Source organism: Spea bombifrons, chromosome 1 (genome assembly GCF_027358695.1).
Source record: "Spea bombifrons isolate aSpeBom1 chromosome 1, aSpeBom1.2.pri, whole genome shotgun sequence".
Taxonomy (NCBI): domain Eukaryota; kingdom Metazoa; phylum Chordata; class Amphibia; order Anura; family Pelobatidae; genus Spea; species Spea bombifrons.
This window is the reverse complement of record NC_071087.1, coordinates 140,998,183-141,012,669: the sequence shown is the minus strand read 5'-3', so window position 1 is coordinate 141,012,669 and position 14,487 is coordinate 140,998,183. Positions and strand designations below refer to the sequence as shown.

Genomic DNA, 14,487 nt, shown 5'->3' with positions numbered 1-14,487 from the left:
TCATCCTTTGGGTCGCGTTCTAGCTGGTTTCTCCAGTGTAACATCCTGTTTCACATGTATTGCACTGGATCATATACACAACATTTCCAGATGTACATGTGTATGATCCCTTCATTTTGTATGTTTTGGTGTTGTGAAGGGCAGCATTGTCATTACAGACGTGTTGACAGTTTGCAGTGATACATTTGACATGGTTTGGTGCCATTCTCAATAATGTTTTGTTCACTCACTAATCTATAGATTAGTTTTTATGGACCAGATTTTGTTTGAGGCTTCAGGTTTTTGTTCCATACCAGGATATGAGTTTCAAGGAATATTTTTTTTTAATGCTCTGTCCCTGTTAGCAATGGTTGTTAAAATGGGATGTCCAATAAAAGGTACTATCCTATTTTGCAGTACTATTTTTATTAACCAACGTGGCTATTCCAAGCTATATATATATATATATATATATATATATATATATATATATATATATATATATATAAGAGAGGGAGAGAGAGAGAGAGAGAGAGAGAGATTTTCCTACTAAAATTATTTGCATAAGCATCAACTGAAAATAAATGCATGCATAGTAATTGAGCCATCTCCACACAATAAAGGTTAAGCATAGAGAGAACACGCCGCAGCTTCAGCAGTAATATTTGCTTTTCATATTAAAGAAATAACCTTTGGCTGCATCAGCCTACACATGCTTCTTTTTATTTATCTAGGATAATATCTGCAGGGATGTTTAAAAGCTAAGCCTGAGAAGAACAATATTTGGATTCTATATTTCTCTTATTTGTCTAATGTCTAATGGCAGAAAAACACAATCCAAAATTGCATTTATGAGGGACTGTAGCTTCATTTTCATAATATATACCTTATAGTAGGGTAATGCAACCACCCCTGTTTTCTGAAATAGAAGTCAAGCTCCCATTACTCTCACCCATTTCTGCACCAGTGTAATACCCAGATGGAAGTTTAAAGCATACGTATAGCACAATCTTACATTGACAGACTCCCATCGTGGTCGGTCATTAAAAAAGACCTGATATAAAAGGGAAATGGTTACATGCATTTCCCCCATGATGTTGTGTAGTGTCATGTCTCTATCATATTAGACTATTTTTTAATATACTTTTACAAATAACTTTTGAATTATTATTGGTTAGAAGTAAGGTGTCTTCCTACCAAAGGAAATGTTACTTTTTCAATATGTAACTGCTCTTTTTGCTCCCAGGATATGAAACATCATAGGATACATTACTGCCTTATGTTATAACTACCTTTGTATAACACTTGTATCTGTCAATGATAGAATAATGCATAATACTATGTGATTACTTTGGTATGCATTCTTCCACAATGAAAATAAAAGAAAAATACAGCACTTACCTGACCTAGAAATCACAGCTGGTCCGACATTTCTTGCCACTGATTGGCTGCTTGAAGCAGCCAATCAGTGGCAAAATAGTGCTTTTATTGAAATCAATGAGAAGACTGAACACATCTCCTGTGCAGCATTTAACTGGAGATATGGGGGTAAATGCTTATAGGATTCAGTAGAACCACATACACTACTAGTAATTGAATAAGAAAGCGTCTATGTGTTGTATTTGATAGGTAGATCCGTAAGAAACATATTTATTTAGAAAACATTCTAGCATGATATAACTTCTATTCATCAAAACAATAGTTTATTTCAATAAGAAACGCTTTCTGTTAGAACCCTTTGAATGTTCAACTTAAAGGAATCAAATCACTTTTTAGAAAATGTTATGAATGCATGCACCCACTCATACTAAAATCATGCAGATATAATCACAAAGAAATGATCAAGAACATTCTCTACTTACTGTGTTGACAATTTCTTCCCATGTATTCACCAGGGCATTCACACGAGTAGTTGGCAACAAGATCTGTACAAATCCCACCATTCTTGCAAGGTTCAGCTTCACATTCATTTACATCTGTAAAAAAAGATTAGGTTATGTGTATTATTTCACAATACCAATAAATGTGTAAATTATTCTATATTGCATTGTCTTTATTATCCAAATCAATAGTGAACCTGGGAACTGTTAATATGTATTTTAGTTCCACACAGACAAATGAAATAAGCAAAAACATATCTTTTGAATATCAAAAGTAAAAAATAGGATTAAATGAAATGCGCTCATTAAAACTCCACATGGTGATTATCTGTGCTTCCAATTGGAATCCATGTACATTCAGTACACCTTGCCTCTTGAACAAACCTACTGAGTGTTCCTCTGTAGGAAGGATAGACTCTCTTTGGGATCAAAATCCTCCAATTTTGCCTTTTTTTCCCAAGAAACTAGGTTTTTATACCCTATTTATTGGGTATTAAGATATAAAAAAATCCACAGCCCTAAAGTCATAATAAAATATCATAGAAGCAGCAGAAAATGTTTCAATTAGTCACACAGGCACATCAAAAGTTATAATAAAGCCCTGCCTGCAAAAGCTTCCTCTTAGCATATAAACCTCACTACTAAACCATTGCTCAACACTTTAGGTGACCAAAGAAGGGTACCTTTGCCGATGAGTGTAGCAAGAGACAAGAAGGGTGCAACCATCCGTGAAGTAGAGAAGTAAGGAGGTTACGCAGGGCCGACGTTAGGTGTTCGGGTGCCCTGTGCCGGCTACCCACACGTGTCACGGTCCACACCGCAGTCTGTCCCCAGAGTACCCACGTCTAGCATGTACTTGTTACTTATTGTCTATCCCCATTTTCCAGGAGGTGAGCTGTACACACTACACTCACCCACTTATCCCATACCACTGTGGAGGCTGGGCTTACTACTCTTGCAGCAGTTTATCTACAATCACCTTCTGTTGCTGATTTGCCTGTTTGACTATGTTTGATCTCTTTATTCCTGACTCAGCTTGCCTGACCATTCTATTGAATTCCGTTGCTGATATTTGCCTGCTTGACTATGTTTGATCTCTCCATTCTTGACCCGGCTTGCCTGACCATTCTATTGAACTTTTGCTTATCTTCTTGTGACCCTCTTTCGAATCTCTGCATACTGGGTTCCTCATCTGATACCATCATAACACCATGGTGCCCCCTCCTGTCATCTCCCCAGGCAGCGCCTCTGGCAGAGTGGAGGGCTGGCACCTTCTGGCCTAGCGGGCAAGTAAAGCTAGATGGGCCTAGTTAGTACATTAGTACTGGCACGTGTATGTGCGCAAACTTAAACATTTACACTAACATACATACATACTTACTCATACTAACACACACTTACACACTCATGCTTACAAATACTCACACCACTTACCCATTCACATTCATGCTCACACACATACATATCCATGCTAACCCACTAACACATTCATCTTAACACACAAACACTTACACATGCACATCTATGCTAACACAAACACACATACACATCCATGCTAACACATATGCGTTCCTGCCTCCCCATGCTGGTTTACAAAGAGCCTGTCGTGACCCAGTCCAGGTCACACCAGTCCTTTGAGAACAATTTTGCCCTCCTCTCACACTTCTGGGAGACCCCTTTTGGCGTGGTCTGCCCTGTGCACACAACTAAAGCTGGCCTCTGTGACCTCCACTGATTTCCACCTATCTGGGCCAGTGACAGGAGTTCAGAGGATCTCCCAACCAGCACAACAACTCGATGCAGAGGGACAGCGTCTGGAAATCAGAACTGTCCTGTGAAAACTGGGATTGTTTGGGTATGCTTTCTGTTCAAAGGTTTGATTAATTATGCCAGTCTCCATTTCTTGAAGCCCATTTTTTACATGAAATATACACTACAAAAGACAACGTAAACACATTAACTTTAACATTAACTTTTGCACTTCACATGCTTTATGTTTCAGTCTCTGCCTTTCATATATCCTGGTAAGATATCCTCAATTCTGGTAAGTTACAAGCTACACGATTTAGCAAAACAAAAATGATTACCAGAGGACAGAAACATTTGTCATGTCCATTGAACCTGACTAAAGCTACTGCCTGCTTCTATAACAAAAGCCTTTTCAAAACTGTTGAACGTGGGCACACAAGAGAAATGACCTTTAACAAACTCAGGTAAGATAAACCATTTTCAAATAAACATTACATGGTTTATTCAAGAGGAATTGTTGCTCCCCCCCAAGTTACATGGTCTATTATTTTTTTTTTACATTTTGTTCAAGAGAATGAAATTCCCATTTACAATGAAAAAAATGGAAGAATTGTTCATAGAATTATTTAACAAGTTTAAAATATGTTTTTCTTTTGCAGTAATTACTACTGAACAATTTTAAAATATTTCTACTAGCTCTAAAACTTAGTACATTAACTTGAGTGCAAGTAAAAGTTAGAAACAAGCATGACTTACAAACTCTAAATGGCTACATATAGAAAATCCCTCTTCAAATGTTTAGAATGCCTTACAGTATTCTATGCAATCAAAATTGTTATTTCATACATTGCAATTCTCCTTGGGATCTTAAGTGTGGGTGAAAATATAGAAGTTTTATTTCATTAATTTTGGACCAGGAAACCTTTACGAATCAATTACAGGTACATCTTTCAAATACATGTAAGGGAAAGATAAAACTGTATAGCAATAGAAGGTGCAAGTGAGGTCTGGATTGGTCATCTGGCAAACCAGGCATAATCTAAACTTACATTTGCTGCCACTTATATGGCACATCGGATGCTTTAATGTGCTGCTACTGGCAGGATACTCTTAGCTTTACTCTGCAGGAGTGGAAAGATCATAGCGCATGGCCATGCATAACAAGCCAATTTAACTTATCTCCAAAAATAATTTACACGGTGAAGTATTTCTCTCACTTTTCCCCAAATCCTAAATTCTACACACATGAGACAATGGGCATTAGAAGCTTCTACCAGTTAGTAAATGAACCTGCAGGTTTCCAGAAGGATGAGTCTCCGCAGCACTAGTTTCAGGGAAAGCTGACTTCCGGTCAGTTTGGGATTTTTAGTAGTAATGTGTAGGTAAGTCTGGATAGTCCTCTGTGTATATGCTAGAGCAGAAGATAGCCTCTTTCACACAGCCAAGATATCAGGAGAGGATCAGTCTGAGATACAGTGGATTCTTTGTAGACACACTTCTCTCCGTGAGATATAAGTGTGTCAGCTTTTTGTGACACTATATATCTTTCCAAGTTTTTATTTTTTTATTTATCTTCAATAAAAGTCTTCCCTTTTTCCATTTTCTGCTAACTGTGCAGATGATGGCATTAACTTTCTTTTTTATAGAGCTAACTCCCTGTCTGCTCTGTGGTCTGATGATTCTTTCTACTGATGTAGCAGGGAAGTCTGAAATCAAGGGGAGAGTGTTCTGCATATGCACACAGGGGTCTTCTAAGATCCCTCAACACTTGCATTACGTGAAGATTCTAATGAATCCCATCACCACATAAATTTAAAGTACTCAACTATTAAAGTGCATATGATGCCTGGAGTGTCATGTTAAAAGAATTTGGCGACAGCTTCCCTTTAATGATGTTAAATCTATAAATGGCAGTTTCCCTTAATTGAACACTAAAGATACAGGCGTAACTTTCCATACTATAAAATAGTATTGGCATCCATGTTTTCCAGCAGGCTAGGGAAGCCGTTTTCATTTCCTTCTCTTAATTATAGCTGGCTTCTGTTCAAACTGCGTGTAAATGTTAATACCACGGAAGATTGCCTTCTCCTACCTGCTAGAACGCAACTATATCATTTCAAATAAATTAAATCAAGCTATGGAAAGGTTTACATTTTTCTGATTGTGTTGTGAATTTTCACAAGTTCAAATCATGGTTTGCTAAGATACCTGTGATAAAGCTACTAATAGGGTCAGCCTAAGACATTGTGCTGCCTGGTCCAAGAATAAAAAAAGCTGCCCTCTCCCAAAAAAACTCTCACACTCTAATACAATTCAGTTACATAATAAAGCTTGCACTCTAATCTAACTTAGTTCATCAGTAAAGCTCACACTTTAATGTTATAATTTTTGCCAATTAATCATGCACTCTAATAAAATTAATTTTGCCAACTAAGCTTGCACTCTGATTTAGTTAAGTTAGCCAATAAAACTCCCACTCTAGCGTAATTCCCTTCATCAATATATTACTTTTCTCTTTCTCCTTGAATCTGCCTGCAGCATTGTGGCTTCTTGGCGCTTACTTCTACAAAAAGGAGCGAGACCGCAGCGCACCAAAGGGGTACAGCCTCTCCCCCATTCCTCCAATCATGGGAGATGGTGAGCACAGAGGCTCTGCTTTTGCGGAAGCGATCTGGGAGATCTGATTAACTGATATAATACCGAGGAGCAGTGGCGTATCTATAGGGGGCGAGCCGTGAGGCTGCCCCAGGCGCAGAAAGCAAGGGGGCGCAGCTGCCTGGGGGTTGCAATGAGAGTGAGAGTATACCGTTTCTGAGCTGATACTTCTGTTCCGCTGCTGCTGCTGTCTCTCCAACGTCAGTCCTTCAGCGTCAGCTAAGTAGCTTAGTTGGCGACGGGGTGTTCGGCAGCAAACCTATTTATTTAGCTAAGGGACTAAAATGGAACAGCTGATACAGGGACAACAGCTGAAGTATCAGCTCATTCCGTTTCAGCCCCTCAGTCAAATAAATAGGTTCGCTGCTAGATACCCCGTCAGCAACTAAGTTATTTAGGGGACGCTAAGGGACTGATGTTGGAAACACAGCAGCAGAACAGAAGTATCAGCTTGGTCCGTTTCAGGCTTTGTCCTCACGCTAGGCTCCCATATGCAAACAAATATTTGGAGCTCTCACTTCCTTTTCCTTCCTTCCTCCTTCCATTTGTTAGGTTCAGGGGATCCCTCCTCATTTTTGGACATTTGTACAAATTAACAAAATTGGGAAGTTTAGTTAAAGTTAAAAGTCTTAAGAATCTAAATGTACAAGTCTTCTGCACGCTGAATGCAAACTGGTGACAAAAGAACATGCTTTGGGGCGACAAATTGCTGCCCCTGTCAAAGTGTCCATTGAGTCCCATTGACACCCCACAAAGCATGTAAGGGCTATTATCAATTACCATTATGGCTGTAGCAGTTTATTTATATAAAGAAAATTTAGCCAAATATTATTTAAACAAGGTATTTGACAATTTATGTTACATTTTCAAAACAGAAATCCTTATCAGTCATATAAATAAAATTATGGATCTACTTAATTCAGCAAGGCTTCCATGGGATTTCTGTATGACTACAGGCATGCTCTGTATATGAGATTTATTACACCTTCTTGACAAGTAAATGAAGTTCATGTTGTTTTCCATTTAATAGTTTTTGTTCCCAGCTGTCAATTACTCATAGTTTATTGCTCTACTAACACAATTAGATTTATAAAATGTTTGTTGGCAAATCCATTTTTTCTGTTCCATATTCCCTGTTTTTTTCTGTTCCTACCCCCCTGTAGCTATCACTCTTCTGGGAAGGACCTTGCTTTGTGCACTGGGGCACAGGCCTAACCCCTCAAAAACACCCCCAGACCTCCTCCACCAAACTTTACAGTGGGCACAATGCAGTCAGGCAGGTAATGTTCTCCCGGCATCTGCCAAACCCCAACTCACCCATCAGACTGTGAAACAGAGAAGCGAGATCCGTCACTCCAGAGAACGCGTTTCCACTGCTCCAGAGTACAGCGGCAGAGTGCTTTACACCACAGTTTTTGTGCTGATATTAATGGCAGTGGAAGTAAAACACTTCCACTTTCCAATAATACTGCTTACAGTTCACCGTGGAATATCTACCAGGAATAAAATTTCAGAAAATGACTTATTACAAAGGTGGCATCCTATCACAGTACCACACTTGAATTCACTAACTCATTTTTTTCACAAATGTTTGTAAAATGCAGACTGCATGGCTAGGTGCTTCATTTTATACTGCATTTATATACTATAAGTAGTGGGAATTACGCTGTACCATATCTGTTCAGTACATGTTATTTATTTAAACTTATTGAATTTAGTTATGAGTTAATAATTTATTTTTCCATTTCTGTTTGGGTTTGATTTTGGGAGGGGGCCATAATGGATTAATGGGGAGACTCTTTGCCTGCCTGGCCAGTCCCCTCCAAGGGACATGTGCCACCTTTACCTCCATGGACTTGTGCAGCGGCTAGGAACCCACCGAACTTTGGAACCGAGTCACTACTGATGTCCGTTGCCCTACCATTTCACTCTTTTGGGGTTATGCTGTGCTCGTGGTGGATCACAATTGGAGGTGGTTACTGAGAGGAAGCTCATCTGGAAAACCTGGTTTTACTATCCATCTTTAGTACCGGGGTCTAATCAACCACAGCTCTTGAACTCTAGACAGCTACTTTATGGACTATTCCCAGGGATATTACCAGCGCTGTCGCTCAGGGTCCATTTCAGAGGAACTAGTTTGACTTTGGGGGCTTAGGTGGGACCTACCAAAAAATCAAGGGCCTCTGCACAAGTTGCTGCTACTCAGGTTGATATAGCACTGCTACTCTGCATAGGGAAGATGGATTGGGAATTGGACATTGAGGCGGCGCTAGTGTCATTGCTACTAGGAGTTTCCATTTCCAGTTCCTGTGTTCCTCCTTCAGTGTCCCTTTTGTGCTTCATCTCATGCACCCTATGGACCAGCATGCAGCTTCAAGTTTTCAAATTATTATTATTAAGTGAGAACTTACCCTTTACCCTTGAGTCATAGAAAATGGCTAGTATGTACTCTAGGGAGTCCATGGTGTCTTGCATGTGACATGTGAGCTCCCAATTAGCCTCCAGATCAGTGTTTCAGCCTCTAAGTGTCATCTGTTGTCCAGTAAGACCTCACTGTATTCCAGTGGTAGCTAAATAAGAGGATGACCTGACCCAAACTGGCAGTGGTTTGGCATCAGTTCTCAGTCACATCTCTGAATGGATTCAGGACTATCACTACCTGCCACATTAATGCCATTGCCAATAAATTAGTTATTAAATAGGACTTGTTGAAATATGGGTGCTTTCAAATATGAGCATCTGTAGAAGTGTTCTGGAAACATTTTCCTGTGATCCCGTGCAATATTATCATTCACATTCACTACTCTATTCATGTGATTAGAAAGTACCAGGAATATCCAGCATTATTTGTTATTGAACAAATAACACTAAAGTTCATATGATGGCTGAAGTGTCCCTTTAAATAAAAATTACTTCTTGACAGGAAGATCTGGTTCAACATATAAACACAGGTTATATATTTGGTATTTAAATACGTTTGATTAGCATGTAATACCTCAACACTACTTATAGGCTTTACACGTTTGACTTACAACAATGTCAGACACAGAGTATCATGAATGTTTGTTCTAATTCAACATTTTCACATTCAAAGAGGGTTGTGAATGCAAATTATTTCTGCAGTAATACACATGAATGCAGACAGGCAGCTAGGCACTTAATGGTAGGGTAAAAATACTATCGTTTTTATACTAAATTAACAAAATAAGCAATTTATTAATGTAAGTTTTTGAAGCAGGAAAAGTGCTACATGCTTCCTTTTCATTGGTACTATGGTTCAGGCACCAATGCCCTAAATGCTAAATAGAATGCTTTAACCATTACTAATATATATAAACACTCTGTATTAAAGGGACACTCTAGCGATCATATGCACTTTTAGATTTTCTGCATAAATATTTCATATACTAATAAATATACAAAACAAAGCAAGAATTCAGTTCATACCAAATACCATTCCTAAAACATCTATCGTGTATTTTTTTGTACTGTGCATATTAATAAATGCGCTGACAGTGGGAAAACACAGTAGTAGACCAAAATCAGTATTTCTTTTTCTCAATGCTTGTTAAGTATAAACGGCAGTATTCTCCCAAAAATAGGTTTTCAATAGAAGCTCTAATGCTGAGTTGCAGCTATTTCTTGTGTGTGATTTAAAAATGTCCCCAGCCTATTAAAGAATATAGTAAAATGTTGCATGTAAATGAAATGTATTATGTGCGATATAACATAGTTGCTATATTAGAACTGGTGCTTTGTGCAGAATTATCTAGTCCTGATGTCGGAGAAGTAGAAAATATAGTGCCAAGGCTTACAGATATCTGAAAACAAATTATAAATTAATTATTCTCTCCAATTCAATTTACATATTCCTAAAGGTGGCACACGTGCGTAAAAAGACTTAGCTGATAATGTAAAAAAAAAAGTAAAAATGGAAATTCTCTTCTACATTATTACTATTTTGACTACGAAACATCTAGATGCCTTATGTCTTTAGTTGATAAAGAATATTCAAATGAAAATACTACAAAAGGTTAACTATTTATATGACCTTTGTTGGGAACTGTGAAATGATTTATAGTAAAAAAAAAATAATTTTCTTGTGTTATGTACTGTAGCTTTATTACAATTTCGAGGAGCGTATTTGAAATCAAAATGGTTGTCAATATTGTCACATTTCAGCGTGTTGAAGTTTGGAATGCCGTGGGCATCTCAAACATGTAAGCAGGTTTTCAAAACCCTTATTAAGTCATTTATATGCAAGAAAGAGTTGTATGAGACAGCTAAATCTATAAATACAATGTCTGCTCTGAGTTTCATCAGAAAACTGTTCACAGTGAATGCAGTTGGAGTCAATTCCTGGTCAATTGTGCTATGACCCTTGCAAGATTCAACTTGTTCAATTACTTATTTATTTATTAATTCTGTTATTGAATTGACAAACGGTATTGTGATTTATTCCATCAGTTTGAAGAACACAATGGGAAATGAGATTGCCTTGAATTACTTATTTAAATAGAGCTTTTCTGGTGGGCACACCAAATACATTTGAATGTCACATTTCCCTTACAAAGATTAAGTATCAGACATTGGACAGTTTCCTACACCAACAAGAGCCAACTCCAGAACACAGAAGACGAGAGAAGTGCTTCTTGTATGCAGTCCAGCACTGGGCATCACAGAATGGAGGAGTGCTGCTGGAGATTTGCAGTTTCAACTCTATATTAGAATAATATACTATAGAATCTATCAGGGTCACAACTAGAAACCACAGGGCCCCATTGTGAAAATTGCCCAGGGGCCTCCAAACTTCACCAAGGGACATGTGCCACCTGTACCTCCAAACAGCTTGTGAGCTCTCTTATACTTATACACAGACATTCATGCTCACATACACTTATACACAGACATCCATGACAGCATACACTTAAATACAGACATCCATGCTCATATACGCTTATACATAAACGTTCACGCTCACATACACTTATACATAGATATGTTCGGCAGCCTCGGTTTCACCAAATGGTCATGGATCAGTCCAGAAGGGCCCTTTCTAAACAGTTTTGAACTGGCACAGGGAGACAGAAACAAGTGATTGCAGGGGCCGTCCAAGTCCGCTAGAGGAATGAGCCCCCTTGCAGATGTGACCCCTGTGGTTACACCACTGGGGTCTATTCCCTAAAGGGAAGATTTCAACAGGGTTGAGCATTTCAATATTCTATCATCATAACACATTATCAAGATCAAAGTTCAGTGAGTTTCTACTGAACATTTGTTAATATAGCAGATTTCTGCTTACTGATTAGCTATACAGTATACAGGGTGAGAGCACTTCAACTCTGGTTCCCCTGTGAGACAAGCACACAAATCTAAATTTCTTACTTTTACAGTGTACTGGGTCATGTAACAACACATTACTTCACACAAGAGTGGTGAGTCACACCTCTGCACAAAGGGAGTCATGTTCTTCACCCCTTTTTCCTCCCACCCTATAGGTGACAGTTTGCAACCTTCCTGAGTCTTTGCATGGTCAGTCCGCGTGTGTGTGTGTGTGTGTGTGTGTGTGTGTGTGTGTATATATATATATATATATATATATATATATATATATATATATATATATATATATACACCTAGCATGCATTTTACAAGAATGATAGATAATTGGCTTCTCCGATGCTTATATTAATATGGTTTAACTTAAGCTTTTTTTATTCATTTACTTTTAGTCTGTTCAGATTTAGATTGTAAGCTTTTCAGTCCTCCTCCCCTGTTGTTCTGTAATTCAAATTGCTATGTTATATACTACTTGTTATGTCCTGTCTACCCTGTGCTACAGAATATGATGGTGCTAAATAAAACAAATACTTATACTAATGATAATAATTATTGGATACAACCAAAGCGATTTCCCCAAGGTGATTTAAAAGAACACTCCAGCAATTCTATGCATTTTAATGCATACAATACCTGGAGGATCTTATAGTTATTTGCCCAACACATTTCCTGACATGTGGTATATTTACTACCAGTCAGCTCCAGCACTGGGAGCACTTTCCAGGCCACTGATAGGCTACTACAAGCAGCCAATCAGTGGTGTGAAACATTGGACCACAGAGCAGGCAGGGTGCTGCACCTGCAAGTACGTAAGTAATTCATTTCTACATGTAATTTGTTCAAGATGGACCAGAGTGTCCCTTTATTTAATTTCTCTTTTATGAAGTATATATCTCATTCTGAAAAAAACAAGTGGATTACAACTATGCATTAATCTAATCACTGGGGCAAATTTTGGGCCTGCTTTTGTATTTTGTTAGTCCTAAACGCTTAATTTGTCCCAATGTCTTTATTTTCAGATATTTCACAATTACAGTCCTGGCCTAGATATTATACAAAAGCAGCACATTATCGTTCCTATTCATAACTCTGCTTCCTATGAACTTTAATTAGCTTCAGCATCAGTGATCTGTGACATTTCACTTTCTAAGAAGCATTAAGTATTCTCTTTTCAAGTGTATGTTAAGCCACACGGCGAGAGTCTTTTTCTAGGTCATCATGAAGTAAATTAAAATGTGATACACAGTGGCTAAAGAAAACACTCTGTATTTGAAAACTGATCTTATATCCCTTTTTTTACTAAGTTATTGTTGCCTTTTTGTAAGAGAACTGGTTGGTATTGGCAGCATAAGTAAGGGGAGCAAACTGCAGAACAGGATATTGATTTTGCCACCTTTTTGATTGCGGGTTCACCGTTGTAAAATAGTATTTTTTACAAGTATATTCAAAACACTCTAATTAAAAAAAAGTAGTCGTTGTAATAAACTGAAATGTCTTAAGCTGTGAAGTTGACAGTTTTCCTTTAAATGTACTGCAAAATACAAGAGTTAATGTATGTGATCAATAGATACAAGATCAATGGGAATTTGTGATGTCAAACGTGTTTTAAAAACATAGGGTATGAAAGTCCATGAGAAAAATATCTCACATAATCTCACAAGGGCAGGGCCCACTTTTCCTTTTCTACCAGTTTGCTGTTTGTGATTTTTATTTATTTTACTCATTCTGTTGTAACAGCGCTACAGAATCTGCTGGCGCTATAAAAATAAATGTAATGTAATATAATGTAAGCATGAAATTTGGTCAAATCATTGAATGGAAAACATTTTAGTCTTGGAAAGAATTACGATCATAAGAAGAGCCTATGCTTTGCATGGTACGCTGTTGAAGTGTAAGTATTGACCCAGATACTGAACTCAGTTATAAGCTACATGATAAATAGATTTCTAAGGCCCAAACTGGCCATCTAGCATACCTGGTGGCCAACATGGCCACATACTTATCCATACAGCCGTTAAAGAGGCATATTGGGTATTGCAGTGTGAGGCCATTTGATACATGCGGCTGCACACTACGAAAGTATAGAAACCTAACTTGAACATCCATCCAGTGGCCTCACATACATTATTTGGTGACCACTGGCCTTAAAGCGACAGAGCTGCTTAGTCATTTCCATTCTGGCTCTGGTATTTCTGTTGGGGACGTAATACTAGCAGTTCATTCTTGTGTGGGAAAACCCTTACCAGTATGTATATATGGGGGGTGTCACTTTTAACCCCTTAAGGACAATGGGCGGTCCCTTAACCCATTGAAAACAATGCATTTTGAGCCGGTACATGTACGGGCTTTGTCATTAAGGGGTTAAAGGAGTGATTGTGTGCTTTTTGGTCTGATAAATACATGCATCAGCTAGGGCTAGCGCTCGTCGGCATGTATTAGCTCTAGAATTATCACAGTTAAGTAACAGATGGCGTGATCAATGATCTACCTTTTGACTCAACTGACACATTTCATTTTACTACAAAGCTGTTTATACATCGGTTCGATCAATGTGCTTTTTTTCTTTTGTTAACCCTCTTTATAAATTACCCCTATAGGGTTTTACTTTAGAAGAAATCAAGCTTTTTATACTAATGTTTGGTTTTCAAATATTGCATCCGTTTTCGAAACATTTATTTTGGCACAGAAAAACCTAATACATACTGCGTGCTAATATAATGATCAGATTGTTAGATTGGCTCCTTATCTCTTTTTATTAACAGTTAAAAAAAAATGAATTAATTAAATATTTCTACAAAATGATATAGCTGTTGTTGACGTGTTTTTTTTCTTTTAAGTCACAACCCTTGTAGCAGTGATTCAAAAATTACTAAACCTTTCTCTC

At 37.9% G+C, this 14,487-nt stretch overlaps 1 protein-coding gene across 2 annotated transcripts in view; it reads right to left on the bottom strand.

Moving 5' to 3' along the window:
• The window catches only part of EDIL3 (EGF like repeats and discoidin domains 3), a 218,205-nt gene that overhangs the window by 74,104 nt on the left and 129,614 nt on the right, over nucleotides 1-14,487 (bottom strand). For both annotated transcript variants that reach the window (XM_053475131.1, XM_053475139.1), the window contains exon 5: nucleotides 1,842-1,955. In XM_053475131.1, coding sequence (XP_053331106.1) covers nucleotides 1,842-1,955 — 114 coding nt within the window. The remainder of the gene's footprint in view (nucleotides 1-1,841; nucleotides 1,956-14,487) is intronic.